Genomic DNA, 18,341 nt, shown 5'->3' with positions numbered 1-18,341 from the left:
TTAGCATTTTAAAATCTTATAGTGCACTTTTATAAGTGTAAATTTTTTTTCTTTCTAAATATAAAAATTTGGAGTGCACAATGAGATATTAGGAGTGCTAATAACAACACCTTAAAAAAGATTTTCTTTTCAATTTTATTAATTATATAATAATACTATATTTTCAAATGAAACTCTAAAGTTATAGTTTTTGAAGCTTTATTTTTCATTATTTGATTGCTTAAGATTGAATTGTTTTTTTTTATTATTTAGTGAAGATTATGTTTGTAACTCTTTTTACTTATTTAATGACACTTGTAAACTTACAATCGGTGAGTCCTAAAGGTTGTTTTAATTTAAGTTATTTTTTTCTGGTACCAATATATTGTCATACTTTAAAAATATATATATCTTAAAAAGTGGCCCTTTTATAAATTTCGCACAGGGTCCCCGAAATCTTAAAGACGGCCCTGGTTTGGTGCAGTGTCGGACTAAAAAACAGGATAACTATTAAATTTAGATACTAAATTATTTAATCTCTATTTATTAATATTGTATTATTAATCTATCATTTTACTTGTTTCTAGAAACACCTATCTAATGGCCAGTATTTTTTTTTCCAAGCATATCACTCTAACCCATTCCTCTTTCCTCCGTTACTCTCCCTCCCCTCTCCCTCTTTTTTATCTGGTTCGCCACTTTCTAGAATTCTCTTCCACTCTCCGTATACATCTCTATATTTTCCTCCGCCCATCTCCCTCCCATCTCCTCTTTTCCACCGTCCACTCTCTCCCTAACCTCTCCCTTTTTTCCTTATGCAGAGGATTCACCAGAGCTCACCACCCAACGCCTCCTCTGATTTTCTCGAAAAATCTCGGGATTTTCTGGTGATTTTGCGTTTTTTGTTTTGAATTTGTTAAGGACATTCGTCTGCATGTTTTTGGGGGAATTTTAGATTTGGATTTTGAGGTTTTTGTTTTGAATTTGTTCTGGAGATTCGTCTGCATGTGCTTTTGGGGGAATTTTAGATTTGGATTTTGAGATTTAGGTAGTGGGTGGTGTTGGGTTTTAGATCTGGACAGGGGTAAGGGAGTAGGAGTTGCAGATGACAAAGGTGTGCAAATGATGTTGGAGACGGGATTAGCAATCCCATGGTTTTTGGGGGGTCTCACTAGGACGACTTAGCGAAGCTCTTAGTTGGAACGAGTCCAACTTAATCCCATTAAGTTTAGTCCAGCTTGCACCAAACACGGGATTAGTAGTCCTACCAAAGTAGTCCAATCCAGTGAACTTTAACGAGGGCAAACAAACACGCCCTAAATAGACTTAAACTTAGCCTTCAAAAAGTTCAACAAAAGAGACCGGCAGTTGCCGCACTATCGCCTAACGATCAAATTGACGGTTTGACTTCGAATGTATGAAATTACAACTCAAATACAAGTTTTTGTATGAGATTAAAATGTTTTAAAGATATTATACAAGGTTGCAATTGCATCAAAACCTAAGGGATAAAATGTAATTTACGCAATAAAAATGAATGGGTTGGGTTTGGAGCCAAATCATTTTAGGGGTCACAGCCACCACCCCTCACCCTCTCTCTCCCTCCCTTCCTTCCTAACTCTCTCTCATGGGTGCACGACCACCTATACCCTTTATCCGCTATCTTCTCATTTTTTATTAACTCCTCACCAAACTAATTTTGACGGCGCTCCACCCACCTGGAATGGGGCTTTAGCTTACAAAAAAAGAAGAAAAGCCATTGTTTCTCTAATTTCTTTTTGCAATGGGTCTCCATAATCAATTTTAATAGTACTGATGAGGGTGGTGGGAGATGCAGAGGACGAAGAAGAAGAAGAAGAAAGGGTTTAGGAGGCCGGTTTGAGTTGAATTTCACAGTTGAGATGGTTGTGCCAATTTTGTTCTCTATTTTTAAGTATGGACAACTTAAAAATATTATAAATTTATAAGGGTGTCCTAAAAATCATGTAACTTTAGTAGAGGTGTCCAAAAAATAAAAATTGGGTGTAGAAAAAACCACTCTCTATGAACAATTTGTGGCCCAACTTATTGACTCGATCCATATAGTACACCCAACATAATATGGGCTTAATCACTTCGGCTATGGAGCTCATCAAGTAAACGGTAAACATCTCATACAAACATTCAATCTCATACTTACATTATCAGTTCTCACCACACTAGAGATTTACAAAGTAGTTTTTCTTTTTTGGCTGAAGTCCGAGGCATCCCATACCCTGAATGGTAGGATTAATCTCTAAAGAGCTCGAAAAGACAAAAGGAATTCAATGCACCTGAGCGACGACAGTCAAATAGTACACGTCCTTTCCAAACCAGGGAATCATTCGTGTTTTTACCAGCATCATCCTTCAAACCCAATACCAAGAGCATACCTGACTTAAAATTCTACCGCATTTCCAATTGATCACATATGCTAAAAAAAGCTTCTTTTTTTCCCCATCAAAACGTTTCTGCCTACACTTTAAAAGTGTTTTTGGTTCCCATAACGCTTTTTAAAGAATCTTAGGTGCTCCTTGCGAAAGCACTTCCAACTCTTTACAAAAAGCACTTGGGTTTTAAACAAAAGTTTCAATGTTTTTCTAATAAAAGTGTTTCTACAAAAAGTGTTTACGAGGATAAGTGTTTCTTACAGACGCACAAAAGCAGTCCTAGACGAGCCACCATTCATCTCATAAGCAATCTACAACCAGCAATGACAATTCGAGATTCTCACAGTAACGACATTTCATTACAAGTGACCATAAAAATACATGAAGATCATACACTTGATAAGCAGCAAGCAACAACACTAAATTTTTCGTTACTCCCTTCGCTAAGGTTGATGCTTACTTCATTAATCCGACAATACTTCCGGTAATAATCCAACTCTAAATCCTAATCAACCATTTACCAATAACCGCTACTCTCTCCTAACAACATGATTTCACAAACTGACTCAACTAATATGTCACAAACCCCACAAGAAACAGATCATACACTCAAATCTACCATTTTTTAATACAAATTTGCCAACATGGGTTGGTTTTTTTACCTTTCCTAGCTGCTACAATCACTGTTGTTGTTGTTGTTGCTGCTACGATGGTAACTAGCATTCCCGACCCCCATTAACCCCGCTTTTTCTTCCACTTCCGCTCTTCAGCTGAGAAATCTCCACCTGTGTCTTCATGAAAAACTGCAGCCTCTGCAACTCCAACTCCTTGGCAAACTTCATCCTCTGCTTTTCCATCTCCACCACCTGCTGCAGCTTCGCTGTTTCTGCGTGCTCATAAGCCTCCCCAAACTTCAATATCGCCCTAGTCAATTCCCTCACCGAGCTCCCCCACCCTCCGCCTCCTCCTTCTTTCTCTCTACCCACCGCACAAGGCTTTAATCCACCCCCTACCCCCTTCCCCACATTGGCATTGGCATTGGCATTGACATTGGCAGTCCTCCTCCTCTTCCGCTCGAAAACCTCATTATCAATCGAAAAAGGCGACAGCTCCCGCGACTCATCTGAGTCCCATTCCACCAAATCCTTTTGTCTAATCTTTCCCTCCCGTTTCGCCCTATGCCCCAGAAACTGGCTATGTCGAACCCCGACCGGAATTTTCTGGCTATGGCCCGAAAACTCACCACTACCACTACCACCACCACCAGACCCAGGACCCACCTTGGCACCAGAGGGACCAACCAAATGATCGAGCCTCTCAAAAAAGGGCCACTTGCTGGGTCCTCCTCCAGCCCCAATCTTCGATTTTTCCAGCTTATATTTCTTCTTCACAGTATCAATCCTATTCTTACACTGTATGTCAGTCTTGGGAATCTTACCGTACTCCTCCCTGCTACTCACGACGTCTGCCACCTCCTTCCAGTGCTTCTGCTTCAAATTCCCCCTGCTCAGCTCCAAGTACCTCTCCCCCCACGCCTCGATCAGCACCGCCGTCGCCCCCTCGCTCCAGCAATCTTCCCTTCCTCCGCCGCTACTCCGCCCTTGCTGCTTACCCGACGACGGGAGAGCTAGGGTCAGCGTTTTGTTCTGAGACGGCGTCGATGCTGGAATCTGCGCCGGCGGCACCGCCACCGTCACCGTAATCCGACCGTTCTGCCTCTGCGACGTCGGAGATCGGCTTCCTCCAGACGCCGGTGACAGGATCTCGTCGTCCTCTTCCATCGATGCAACTGCTATCCCACGCCGATCTGGATCGGTCCGATCTAGATCCAAGACTCGGTGGCAAACTGCGTAGAGGTGCGTCGAATGTCACCGATCTGGGAGCTGGGAACGGTTCAGAGGGATTGAGAGTAAGGATTATGGTGGGCGCTACCGTGCGCCGGAGGTCGTACGATATGAGATATCGGCGATGTGACTTTTAGGTTTTTGGGGGTTGGAATGCATTTAGTGCGAGAGACGGAAGAGAGGAGAGAGAGAAGCTGTTTTGGGTTGACCGGCTTTTCGCGTTTACGGAAAACGTTAATTTGGTGTTTTTTTGTTGGGTTGCGTTTACTCGGTTGACGGAAAAAACTGAATGGGGGAGGGAGAGGCGTTTGGGTGTTTGACGGCGTCCGTCGAGGGGTACAGAAGGTGGGGACACGTGGCGAGGGTTGGGGACGGGGCAGTGGAGATGTCCGGATTTGATTGGGTGAGAGGTAGAGTCCCCGTCACCGGCGTCACGGGAGAGCCGGCTTGGTAGGTAGCGTATGGAACTTGGTACCATTTGTCCATACACTGCAGTTACCGCAGCGGTCATTTCCTACCTACCTGACCTCTAAATGGCTCGGATTCCCTGATCTGAATTCCGGTGTTCCGGAATTCCTAATAGGAAAAATATTCTTTTGATCAAAGTTAGGGTTATTAGTACATGAACTGGAACATACACAAAGATCAATATTTGTTTGCTTTTCTGGCAGAGGATCGTCTCCGAATTCTCCAATCGTCATGTGTTTAATTTCCCTCAAGTCATTAATCTATTTGATTTATAATACGATTATATTTTATTAATGTCGTCAGGCTATACAATTATAACGAGTCGTACCCATGCATTGAGAGCTATATATACGTAAACTCGAAATACTCAAACAATGTGAAACATAGAACCGGGATTTTCAAACGATGCGGTCATAATATCAACTAAAAAAGTTTTATTAGGCGATTTCGTCAAACACCTAGTTAGCACATGCCAAAAGTTTATGCCAACATGTGTCGATAACTACTATTATATGTCGAGGCTTGTTGAGGTTGGATGCAGGATATAGTAGAATAATGTTGAAAACTACTAATACTTGTCAACTAAGGTATTTCATCCAACACATGGTGCATAAGAGAGAAAAAGAAGACAAAAATGATAGAAGAAAATAGAAGAAGTAGAAGGAGAAATACATTACACAAATAAATATACATGAGATTTTTGACGTTACTAGTGTAAAGAACAACTAATGACCTGATTAGAGTATCATACTCAAATTTCTCTGTAAGATTGTCTGACTATTCACCTGGTTAGAGTATATGTTGACCTTAAAAACTATTAAGCCTACGTGACGCGCAGGTTGAGTAACTAATAAGCTAACTACGTCCTTCGATTATGTGCGAGGCGTGCCAACTCGTCGGCCAAGCTCAGCCAGGGAGTAAAATGTGTTGATGTGAGCGCGTTGCTAACTTCTCGATCTTGCGAATATGGCCAAGGAACGAACACGTTTTGGCCTTCGGGTTCTAGAGCCTGAAGATAAGGCTGTTAGTTTTATGAAGTTCACAAATAGTTGGTGTTGGGTTCGATCTCGGTAATTATATTTGTGAGAGTATAAGTATGTCGAACATGTACCAAACTATATAGACACAAATACTCGAAAGAGATAAATGTCTTGATCGTTAATGTGGTTCGGCTGTCGGAGTGCCGAACTCTAAAATGTATTTGTGAATATCCAATCATAAAACAAAACTCGGCTTTCAATGTGCCGAGCCTAGTAACCTAGTAACACCTTAATTTGCCGAGAAAGCTGATGAGATAACCTCTATCAACAAGGACTCGAAAATCCTTGTCGATCGAGACTTGGGTAATAACTAGTCGGCCTCGAAGCAGTGTTGTCTATCCAAACTGAAGGTGTTCTTTGATTGGTTGATTCTGTGGCTCTAGTGATGTCTATCCAAACTGAAGAAGTCACCGGTTGACTTCACAGTGCTATTTATCCAAACTGAAGATGTGTTAGCGAGAAGAAAGGGTAAGAGGATAAAATCTCAAGATTGTTGAGAGGCTTTGCGCAGGGCAATTTGTGTGTTGATTTAGAGAGGCCTTGAATGATGCACTCCCTTCTCTGTTTATAGTAGTGAACCCCCTTCATGACCGAACTATAAATGTACTTGGATTAGAATTCCTCAACCCAATCTGATTATGTTTCAGCCAATCCTAGCTCCAATGGGACTTTGAACTGAACTTCATAACAAACCAGATTCATCCCCTAATTCTAAGCATCTTCAATTTTAAGACTCCTTGTTGCACTAGGGTTCGATTACCTCACCTTTATCTAAACCAATCATTCTCGCAACAGGATTCAACCGACCTTGACTAGACAGCCCATAACAAGATTCCAGATGAATGCTACTGGGCCGAGAATGACTCTAAGCTCAGCCCAAAATATTATTTTGGGCCCAAACAATATCATACTCAAATTTCTCTACTTTCGTCATGCAACCAAGAATATAAGTCATATGGCATGTTTTCTCTTACCATTAACTCGTTTTCGCGTTATTGAAAAAAGTTCAAATTTCATTAGCATCAAGAGTTGATACGAAGGAATCAAAGGTATCATTTGTCCAAACAATCCACACAAATTACAACCAAAAGGTTAGATGACAAGAAAAAGAAATAGGACATAAATGTATCAATATGTTGAGGGTAATAAAGTAATTTTAGTTGAGTAGTTAAATTGTCAAGCGAGCACAGCAAAAGGCTCGGCATTCCGGTAGGGTTGGGAATTGGAATTGCATTCTTCATACATCAAGGAAGTTCATTTAGTCAGTCACCGCTTAATCGGACGGTAAACCAACACTTGCCAGTGATCGCTGGTGATGCCACAATAAGGGAACGGGCTCACGTAGGACATAGGTAAGGGTCGTTGGGAGCTTGGACGCTGTCAGGCTGTCACGGGGCTGCACGGTCAAAGCCGGCTCTGATTGGCTACGTGTGATGTGGATATGCCAGTTATTTAATCTCCCACTCTCACAGCTTTACAATTACCGGAAGCTACTATGGCATATAGTTATGAGTTTTTATCATTAATTTAATATTTTATATTTCAAACTCATCAGTTTCGTCCTTACATCACTTTTGACCTTGTTGATGGGTTTTTGAATAACACATAAACGCGGTTCACATAAGGTGATAATGATAGTTGATTTTGTGGTTTGTTTGATAAGTTTATCGGTTTTCAATTTTGCATGTAGTTTAATATCCTAGTATATAAGGTGTTGAGTTTTCACTTATGATTCTCGTGTTTTAAAACTTCACTATCCCCTAAATTATTGTAAGGTAATGCTAGAAAGACCAAAATATTAACCCAAATTTACAAACTAAATGATATGTTACTTGAAACAAATAAACACCTTAATCAATTCAATCATCAATAATCATATCATTTGATTTAAAATTTTGATTTCCCTAACATTATCCTTATTATAAAGTTTCAAACCCTTACTTCCCTTAATAATAAAAATAAAAAAAATAAAAAATCCCGGTCATAGAAAATTTTATAATTAGTTGGTTCCAACTAATTTAATGTTGTTGTAGATGTCTGGCTCAAGAAAAATAAAAAATATGGTAAAAAAAAAATCAACTTAAGGAAAAATAGGCTTCATACCCACCCAAGAAATTTTAGATTCCAGTTTCAGTTCCAGGGTTTATTTTTTATTTTTTAACAAACGATATTATCTACACTAAAATGGAGGAAATGGATTTAGCCTCATAATAGGCTAGAAATAATGTGGTTCAAATTCTCTTTTGGCCATAATCGAACCTAAAACCTCTTACTTATAAGTAAAAATGAATACTAATATCACTATATTGTAGTACTAAGTGGCACTAGGGTTCTTTATTAGTTGCTTCTAGTTACATATTCTTGGATTTAAATAAAATTTAGTAAAAAGAAAGTAAAGTTCTATTTACACCTCTATTTTTTTTAATACATCGATATTTTCATACTAAGGGGAGGGGGAATTCAGTTAAGTCATATAATGGGCAACTTAATTTAGTATCGAATTCGTCATCCATGAGATTCGAAGTTAAAACCTTTTACTTTCAAGTGAAAAGGAATATCACCAGACCGTAGTACTGAGTAGCATTTGCACCTCTATTTTTACTTTTTACATATATTTGTTGGAGAATTAAAAAAGGGTAAATTACATTTTACCCCCTCATGTTTCGGTGCAATTACAACCTCATACAACATCTTTAAAACATTTCAATTTCATACATTTACTATTATTGTATTTCAATTTCATACAATTGTTACAAAGTCTGTTAAATTAACCGTTAAGTGATGATATAACGAATATGGAATCTTCATTTGTGCTAACATGGCTACCAAATTAGTGTCACGTGGCTAAACACTTAATAAAAAAATTAAAAATAATAATTAAAGAAAAGTAAAAAATAATAATAATAAATAAATAAACAAACAAACAAAAATCCCCTTCGTCTTCCCCACCCGAGCCCACCCCCTTATCCCATCCCCCATCACCCACCCCTTCTCCCATTAATTCTCAAACCCAAAATTTGCAAAAAATTACTCACACAATGAAGACTTTCTTCAATTCGCGCATGGGTTCGGATATAGGTGGAACTAAGTTTAGATTTGAGTTCTTCGAGTTGCGGGTCGGGCTGGCGGGTCCAAATCAAGCAACGACGACATCGAGGTTCTACCATGATGCCGGTGCGAGATTTCTGCGCTCCACCTATATCAAATTTTGAAGGCAACCGAGAGTTTTGTGCACTTCGGGGTCCTGGTTCTTGTTGACAAGGGAGTCCAAGAGAACCCTAGCATTAGGAAATTGAAATTTTGAGAGAGATGGAGGTGCAAAATTAATGGGGGAAGGGGTGGTGATGGGAGATGGGAGAAGGGGGGGGCTCGGGTGGGGAAGACAAAAGGGAATTTGGAATTTTGGAATTTTGGGTTAGATGGAGGTGTAGTATTAATGGGGGAAGGGGTGGGTGATGGGGGATAAGAGAAAGAGGTGGGCTCGCGTGGGGAAGACGAAGGCGATTTTTGGATTTTTTTTTTATTTTTTTATTTTTTTTTATAATTTTCTTTAATTAATTATTTTAACATTCTAAATTTTTTATTAAGTCTTTAGCCACATAGCATAAACGTGGCAGTCACATCAGCACAAATGAGGACTCTATATTTACCATGTCATCACTTAACGGTTAATTTAACAAACTTTGTAACAAATGTAAGAAATTGAAATAAAATAATAGTAAATGTATGAAATTGAAATGTTTTAAAGATGTTATATGAGGTTGTAATTGCACTGAAACATGAAGGGGTAAAATGTAATTTACTTATTAAAAATTTAGCTTTAAATCATTCGTCAGGTGCAGACTGGAATTGAGGTTTTTCTGTTTAGCGCGCTAGGCTTGTTTTCCAGCATGTTGGGCTTATGTGATGTGGCCTGTAGGGTGTAAATTTGGTCCTTATTATTAATAAATTGTTTATTATTATTATTATTTTTTTTAATAAACGATAATATCTACACTAAGAGCAATTTCACCGTTGCTAAGGGCCCCTAGGGCTATTCACTATTTAATCCATCCAGTGAACAGTAACAGCCCTTAATAAACAATAACAACCTTTTGCATCTCCACCCCTACACTGAATAGTTCTGGCAATAGGCAATAAAATATTAGTATTTTTTTATTTATAAAATAATAAAAAATAATTTTATTTGTAATTTCAGATAAAATTTTTAATCGTTCTCATTATGCCACGTGTCATTATCCGAAAAGACAATTATTCGTGATGGATTTCTATAAGATTTTTATCCAATGTCATCGTACCACGTGTCATTACCTTTTTTAGAAATTTGAGGATAGATTTCCGATAAGATTTTTAACCAATCACGTCGCGCCACGTGTCACAATCTGTTTACAATCTTTGAGGATAGATTTCAATCAAATTTTTAACGAATGACAGCATGCCACGTGACATTATCTACAACATAATCCTTTCTGAATCCTTCATATAATTCATCATCCATCCTCAGGGGGGAGTTTCCGGCACTTGTTATGGGTCATCTTCATGAACATGGGAGGAATGATCGAGCGTAGAGTGTAGAGGGATGTTGTTCATGACAACTTCTGGATCGACATGCACAACTCTAAATTTAGGACAATCTTTGACAATATTCCAATATTCCCACTGGGTGAATGATTGCTTTTGGTTTTTTGATTTGGCATTATACCAAGATTGTGCTTGAAGTGTCTACAGAATGTGGGAGATGAAATAATTATAATCAAAGTAGCTAATGTATATTTGGGTATAGTACAAACAAATAAATAATATATTGTTACCTAATCCGCCATATTTTTCCCACTTCGAAGATTACTACTAGCTTGTGCCAAGGCGTCTCTCCACATACTAAACGATTGGCTAAGTATTTTCCAACTACTAGACATCGATTCTTTGGTTCTTTTCCCACCAATTTTCTCAAGATAATTGGTATGAATAAGACTCAACATTTCTCGCAACTGCATCTCATTATCCGTAATCGGATCATGAGTAACTTCAACCTAGTTAGTACACAACACAACATCTTCAATAAGCGTCCAATTCGTACCTGCATCATTAGTCATTTTGTTGGAAAAAAATTGGATTGAAACTTTGAGAGAAAGATAGGAATGTGGTTGAAAGTAGTTGAGAAAATATGAAATTGTGGTGTAAGGTAGAAGATATTTATAGAAAAGTACAATCTTTTTTTTTTTTTTTCAGATTTTTATTAATTTTTTACATTTTTTTTAATTTTTATTCACATAATTAATCTATGCCGTTGGATTTTTAAAAAATTTTGAATTCCAACACTCCAGATTGTGCCACGTGGCACAACGGTAATATTTCAAAATTTTAAACTTTTTTTTAATTTATAAAGGCGAATAACGTGGACCGTTGATCTCAGATCCAACAGCTGAAATTAAATAAGGTTTTTAATTTTTTTTTACCGTTGGAAATCCAACGGTCCATAAATTGTTGCCATCGAAATCCAACGGACGTGGGGAAGCCACGTGGCCTCCCCAACGGTAAGATTTCTGAAATACGTTGCAGGCCCCACGTCTGAAACCTTGTCTGCGGACGCACGCTTGAAGTGCACGCACCTGACACAAAAAAGATATATAATGTGGCTGACGTCAGCCTTGGATCACGTGGCCTTCAGGCTCTCGGGTCGCCTACTCATGCCAGGTCTCTCCCTTGGGCCCGCTAATGCTCAATCACCAGCAAACGCTGGACCTTCTTGCTCGGGCTATTTGGCCCTGTTTGATAGGCAGTACATCAAGCTACAAGCCCCGCTGGAGCTGCTTTAAGGAGGTGAGAGATTGCGCTAAGTCTTACAATGAACTAGTAATTATGTGGTTCAAATTCGGCGAGAATCGAACCTAAGAGCTCTAACTTGTTTATTAGGTATTTTTTATTAACTTTTTTTTTAATCTGAAAGGCTTTTCATTAAAACCCTCTAAAAAATCGAAGCTAAAAATTTCGTGTGCATGAATGTATGCTTTTAATTACTTGAGCTGCAAATTATCTTTTGCTTTTAAGTGATTTTAATCTAACTTTAATATGATAGCATGGACTTTAGTTATGTTTGCCTGAGCAGATTGACCATCGATGTTGGCTTTAAAACTCGAAAGTCTAAAGTAATAAGGTAGCTCACAATTAGCATGATTTGCTATTGAGTTAGAAACTCCTAGTTTTTTATTCCAGAAGCAAAATGGCTTACCTACGATGGGATAATTTCTTTGGTCCCGTAAACCGCGTGGATTGTCCGGCAAAACACACTAGGTGGAAGTAAACGTGGAGAGGGTCTTTGGAAAGACATCTGGATTGGGTATGGTGTAAGGGAAGTGTTTTGTGTCTGGGTTCAGACGATCACGTGGTCTGGTTGTCGGACCTCAAAATTTCTCCTAAATGTGGGGGTTGGTGAGGCCGGAATGCAGGTATTTTCTCACACATGACGAGATATAGAATGTGACTTTACATAGTGTGTAAGAAAGAAAGACAAATTTATTGAGGGTAAGCTTAAGTTTCAACCTAGAAGAAGAGCTTGATGACTATATCCTCTTTTGTCTGAGGACTTCAATGTAACCCAGTCTTCTTGACGGGGGTGAAGCGATTTTTGTACTAACATTTTTCTCCTCATGCTTTTCGTTTAGGATTGAATAACTCAAATAGAATTCAAGAACAAAAACAAGGTAAGTAGTGCAAAAAAAGAAAATAAAACGGAAATGTGAAAATCAATACACATAAAGTATTCAACCAAATTCCTAGCACAACCAAATTTCATCGAGTTGCTTCTTTAATTAGTTTTTGAAGCGTAAAACTAGCAATATAGGACGTGCTACAAGAATGGCATAGCTCCATTTGCTTCCTCAGCAAAAATTGTCCTACCTGTCTCCTTCCTATCAAAAGAATTCTATTCTATGTGGCCTTGGCACGCCTATCAACAGCAAAGTTGCGCGTTGCACTCGGCAGTTCAAGGCAAATTCCGTCTAGTTCTGGTTTTGCAACCATTTGACAACCCAGACGAGACCTGCAAACGAATATCAACTTATATAGAATTCAGAATTCATATTTCAGCTACTACTACTTTGACATAATATTCCCTGCAGATTAATTCCAAGATATAGGGGCTTACGTCTCTGTGAGCCCGAAAGCAAGATCCAGCATGTCATTTTCCTCATCAGTTGGATCTTCGAGTTTATTGTAGTATTCCATATCCTAACCAAGAGTTCCAGAAGTTAGCTCAGATGAAATTTTAGTGCGAGGAATGGAAGTTTTCAAGGCAACTTTCACCGGATACTAATGAAACAGAAACCAGTTCATTTTGCATGTCTCCTTGTATCCAGTGAATATTGCCTTCCTATTATGATTCTTTGTCTGCAAACATCAGGTTTCAAAGTACATACTCTCACAATCACATGACATGTCGAACAAGCACACGATCCTTCACATGCTCCTAAGATCACATTAAAACCAACTTGTTAGAGATAGACAATAGAGATAGCCACACTGACGTAGTTGATCAACTCGATTCAATCCAGCCAAGCCTTGGTTTTAATCACATAAGTTCAATTTCCAATTTCATCTTATCAATTCAATTCTAACAAGCACTTTAATAGTCTCATAATAAAACAATCTTGAAGGGCAAGCTCACTCATCAACACCACTAAAACAAAATTGCAAGGAGTTAACAGGGTCTATATTCTACATAGAGCTCAGAAAAGTTTTTGATAAAAGTTAGGATCCTACTAAAACAAGAGGAACCAAAGTGGAATGCACAAAACATCAAATGACATGCCAGAGTACCTTCAAGTTCTATGTCATTTTCATGAGCAGCTTCTAACATGGACATTCCAACAGGAACCTTAATATGCTTCTCCATCTCATCCTTGTCAACAAACGTGACAGAAATTCTGCAGATTTAAACAGAAGGTTAAAGAAATCTACAAAAAGATGCAAGTGTTCCAATAACACAGATATTTAGTTGCAGGATAGGATGAGAGCTTGTCTTTAATGAAATATGCCAAATACAGGAATTCTCTCCAAATTGTTCACTGATGATTGAAACAATATGTAAAGAGTTGTTGCTACAAGTTCAACACGGTTCTTTTTATGTGAAAAAGCAACTTACTCTTCTACTTTTTTATCCCCCTCCTCATGCGGGGTTGTCGTAGAGAAAGCTTGATGCTTCTGAAAAAATAGAGCGAGATTTTGACGGGTTAGTCCGAAAATTGAAAATGAAACAAAGGTCCATTGAAGAAAATTCATTAGGAAGCTAACCGGAGTATGGAAAATATAACTGTAAAGTCCACCGAAGTTTCCTGTCTTTGGTGAAGACTTCAATGGACCTGGAAAATTCATATCAATTAGTTCTGAATTGTTTTTAAAGATACCAACTTAAATTACAATTTAAAATCACAAGAGAACCTTCACTACCTTACTGGAATCATAAGAGAACCTCCGCTTAAGCAGTAAACTAATTATACAGTTGTACCTTAATTGAATTAAAAAGACACCAATAAACTAAAACTATATGTTATCATGTATAAAACTTGAAACGTTGAACAACCCATCATTCATCCCAACGATCCAACATAGCAGATATCAGTCTCCTGTCACACATATCGAGCTACATGTCAAACAAGATCATTCCTTGTGCAGCATTACCTTAGCATTTACCACAACGATTTCACTCCCAGCACCTTAGGGCATTACATATTATATATTAATTGCAGTTTGGATATTTGGTAATAAACAACAGTTCAATAAAAGTTTCAATGTCGATGTAATTAACAAGATATTAAGCAAAGAAACGAGCATGGAAGAAGTTAATGTTGAATTTTAATAAGGGGCTGAGAGTATTGGAAAAGCAAAATAAAGATAGACCAAAAATGAAAAAAATTCACAGAACAAAAACCTTTTGTTACATGGTTGATCATCTGAGTTCTGACAGCGGCTAGTCTAGAAACAAGCATGGTCGGCAGGAACCTCCCAGAAGCACCTGGGAAACATGAACAAATGAAGTATTACAACATAAACCACAACGAATAAAAACCGAAACGGTTTCGTACGTCTTTCATACAAAGTAACTCTGAAAAGCAGAGAACTTGGTTTGGTTTATGTCATTGGAAGAAAAAAAGAATTTAGTACGAATTTGGAGGAAATTCGGTATCAAGATTGAGAAGGAGACTTAAGCGGCATTAACACAAACAGATGGTTGGCGCCCGAAAGGAGAATGTGAAACCATATATACACACACATATACGAAACGTAAATCTTAAAAGTCTCGAGACAGAATCAACCATAATCTGCATGAATCATTCAAACACAAAGCTTATTCATTTTTGGAAAGAAACGGAAGCATGGTGCATGGACGACGGACCTCTGTGATCTTTTTGTCAGCGGCACAAGTCGAGCGTCTGTGGGGCACAAGAAAGTCACCAAAGCAGATGTATGTCGGCATCCTACCCAAGACACCTCGCTATTAGGTGTGATTTTACAATTTTGGTCTTTCGAGATTTTTATTTTTATTGCAAATTATATTCCACGCTACTTTAAATAAAATGAAACTTTAAATGTAAAACTTCTGATACTGTTCATTTTAACGACAAAATTATATTTTTACATTAAAAATTCAATCATAGTATTATTCACTTTACCTCTTATTTTGTGTTTATCTTTAAAACTCAAAGTTTTTAAGTCATTTTTATTAGTTTTCCTTTAAATAAATGACAAGGATAATGGCTTGTAGTTTTTTTTTTTTTTTTTTTTTTAGAAAAAAGGGAACAATTGATGGTAAGCAACATTTATCCACTCATTTCTAGTCCGAAAAGGTCATGAGGAATTCCACCTTACTTGTGGTCAGAGTAAAGCAGACTCATCAACTCGGAGTATTGAACCCAAGACCTCCTATATTTTTTTTGTTCATTGGAGAGCCATAATCCATATCTTTACCACCAAGCCACTTAAATTAGAGGTGGACACAGTTTGGTCAGGTACAGTTTAGACCTCAAACTGCTACTGGACTAGTACAACATCACTGTTTGATTTGACCTGGCTAGGTTATAAACTTGGATAAGGATCGTCTGCCCTCCTTGTTCTCGTGCCCTCCCATGCCCTCCTGTTTTGTGTGGTCACGGTTAAGCCACGTCAACATTTTATATTGTTTTTATAGAGATAATAAGACAAAAATGAATAGTAATATAAAAAGTTGATTTGGCTTAACCGTGACCACACAAATAGGAGGGCACGGAAGGGCACGGAACAAGGAGGGCAAACAATCCTTGTCCTATAAACTTAACTATGAGTGTAACATAATCAAACGAATTCATAGTTATCGAACCACGCTCATCCTTTTAGTTAAGACCTCTTCTTAGAGCACCTCCAGCGGGGGAGGTTGCTCGGGGGCCAGTGGGTCAAACAGTAGCAAATTGCTGGGGGGATGACCTCCAGCGTATGGAAGCCCGAGCGACAGGCGAGGCCCGAGGAGCAGGCCCGTCGAGGATTGCCAGCCCGAGAGCCCGAGGGCTGCGTCAGGCGCGTGCGTTTCACGCGCGCGTGGGCGCGAGTCGTCCGACAAAAAAACAGGGCAGGGGCCCGCGATTTCAGTTTTGAAAAGTTACCGTTGGGGAAGCCACGTGGCTTCCCCATGTCCGTTTGATTGAAACGGTCCTATTTTATGGGCCGTTGGATTTCCAACGGTAAAAAACATTTAAAAATCTAATTTAATTTCATCCGTTTGATCTAAGATCAACGGTCCACGTTATTAGGCTTTGTAAATTAAAAAAAAAAAGAAAAAACAGTTTAAAAATCTAAAATGTTACCGTTGTGACACGTGGCACAATCTGGAGTGTTGGAATTTAAATTTTTTTAAATCCAACGGCAGAGATTAATTAGGTGAATAAAAATTTAAAAAAAATGTAAAAAAATTCTTAAAAATCCGAAAAAAAATTATGAAAAATTATAAAAAATTTTGATTTCACTTCACCTATAAATACCTTCTCATTATCTTCTACCCTACACCACAATTTCATATTTTCTCAACTACTTTCAACCACATTCCTATCTTTCTTTCAAAGTTTCAATCCAATTTTTTTCCAACAAAATGACTACTCAACCAGGTACGAATTGGACGCTTCTTGAAGATGTTGCGTTGTGTACTAGTTGGGTTCAAGTTACTCATGATTCGATTACGGGTAATGAGATGCAGTTGCGAGAAATGTGGAGTCTTATTCATACCAATTATCCCTGGAAAACCTCGCATCTCGCCTTTCTTCAGAAGCCTTTGCAAGTCCATATGAGTAGGTCTCCGGAGGTACTCTGCGGTGTAGATAGATTCGATTGCCGAACAAAACCTCATGAGGGACTCAAGAATGGTTGATTGTCCCATCCTCGTTATCTCGTCCACTTGGTCTGCAGCTGCTCCATATGCAAGCATCCGCAAGGCAGCAGTAATTTTTTGCTGAGGCAGGAGACCCATAGCACCAAAAGCATCCGGCTTTTGCACAAAGTAAGAATCATGGTTGCAAACAGCGCCCATGATTTTGTTGAACAAATGTCGTTCCATTCTAAAACGACGTCGGAAGTATGTTTCAGGGAATGCACTGTTACGGACAAAATAATCGTCCAAGAGCTCCTGACCTCGTCGTTGCCTGTTTCTATCAATGTTTACAGCACGGTTGGGCCTGCAGATATGAGCCACAGCTTGGACGACTCGACGGGATTGTGAGGCTCCTGCCATTCTTGATTCGTCATCTCTCCGTCTACGCTCGTCATCCTCTTCCATCTCATTTTGGGCCCAATCCCTAACATTGAACATTCCTTGTGATTGGTTAAACAATTCTTCCTCTTCTTGCTCGATTTCCCACATCATCTTTGAAGAAGAAGAAGAAGACATTGTAAAAAGGAAGCAGAAACTATGAATAATGATAGGGATTTTGGTGAAGAAGGAAGCAAAAACTATGAATAATGATAGGGATTTTGGCGAAGAAGGAAGCAGAAACTATGAATAATGATAGAGATCTTGAGAAAATTGGTGTGAGATTTATGAGGATGGATGGGGGATTATATGGAGGATTTAGAAGGGATTAGGTTGTAGATAATGCCACGTGGCATGCCGTCATTCGTTAAAAATCTGGTGGAAATCTATCCTCAAAGATTGTAATCGGATTGTGACACGTGGCACGACGTGATTGGTTAAAAATCTTATCAGAAATCCATTACCAATAATTGTCTTTTCAGATAATGACACGTGCCTTGACACAACGATTAAAAATCTTATCGGAAATCCATCACCAATAATTTTCTTTGCGGATAATGACACGTGGCGCAACGAGAACGATTAAAAATCTTATCCGAAATAACAAATATAATTATTTTGAATTATTTTATAAATACAAAAATACAAAAATTTTATTGCTATTGGCTTTTCGGATAATGACACGTGGTGCAACGAGAACGATTAAAAATCTTATCCGAAATTACAAATAAAATTATTATGTATTATTTTATAAATAAAAAAATATTAATATTTTATTGCCAATTGCCAGGGCTATTCAGTGCAGGGGTGGAGATGCAAAAGGCAATTGACAGGG

At 38.4% G+C, this 18,341-nt stretch overlaps 2 protein-coding genes across 2 annotated transcripts; both read right to left on the bottom strand.

Moving 5' to 3' along the window:
* Positions 1-2,724: 2,724 nt before the first annotated feature.
* Positions 2,725-4,961, bottom strand: LOC126583133 (trihelix transcription factor ASIL2-like). The gene has a single exon (XM_050247429.1). The coding sequence runs from the start codon at positions 4,166-4,168 to the stop codon at positions 3,104-3,106; it is 1,065 nt and encodes a 354-aa protein (XP_050103386.1). The 5' UTR covers positions 4,169-4,961; the 3' UTR covers positions 2,725-3,103.
* A 7,502-nt stretch (positions 4,962-12,463) lies between these two features.
* On the bottom strand, positions 12,464-15,146 carry LOC126634068 (adrenodoxin-like protein 2, mitochondrial). The gene is made up of 8 exons (XM_050304553.1): positions 15,051-15,146; positions 14,666-14,749; positions 14,029-14,096; positions 13,880-13,938; positions 13,555-13,661; positions 13,155-13,204; positions 12,884-12,966; positions 12,464-12,778 (listed from the first exon to the last, which is right to left on the bottom strand). The coding sequence occupies exons 1-8, from the start codon at positions 15,067-15,069 to the stop codon at positions 12,667-12,669; spliced, it is 582 nt and encodes a 193-aa protein (XP_050160510.1). The 5' UTR covers positions 15,070-15,146; the 3' UTR covers positions 12,464-12,666.
* Between the last annotated feature and the right edge of the window lie 3,195 nt (positions 15,147-18,341).

Source organism: Malus sylvestris, chromosome 9, assembly GCF_916048215.2.
Source record: "Malus sylvestris chromosome 9, drMalSylv7.2, whole genome shotgun sequence".
NCBI lineage: Eukaryota > Viridiplantae > Streptophyta > Magnoliopsida > Rosales > Rosaceae > Malus > Malus sylvestris.
This window is presented reverse-complemented; position numbering and strand designations above follow the sequence as displayed.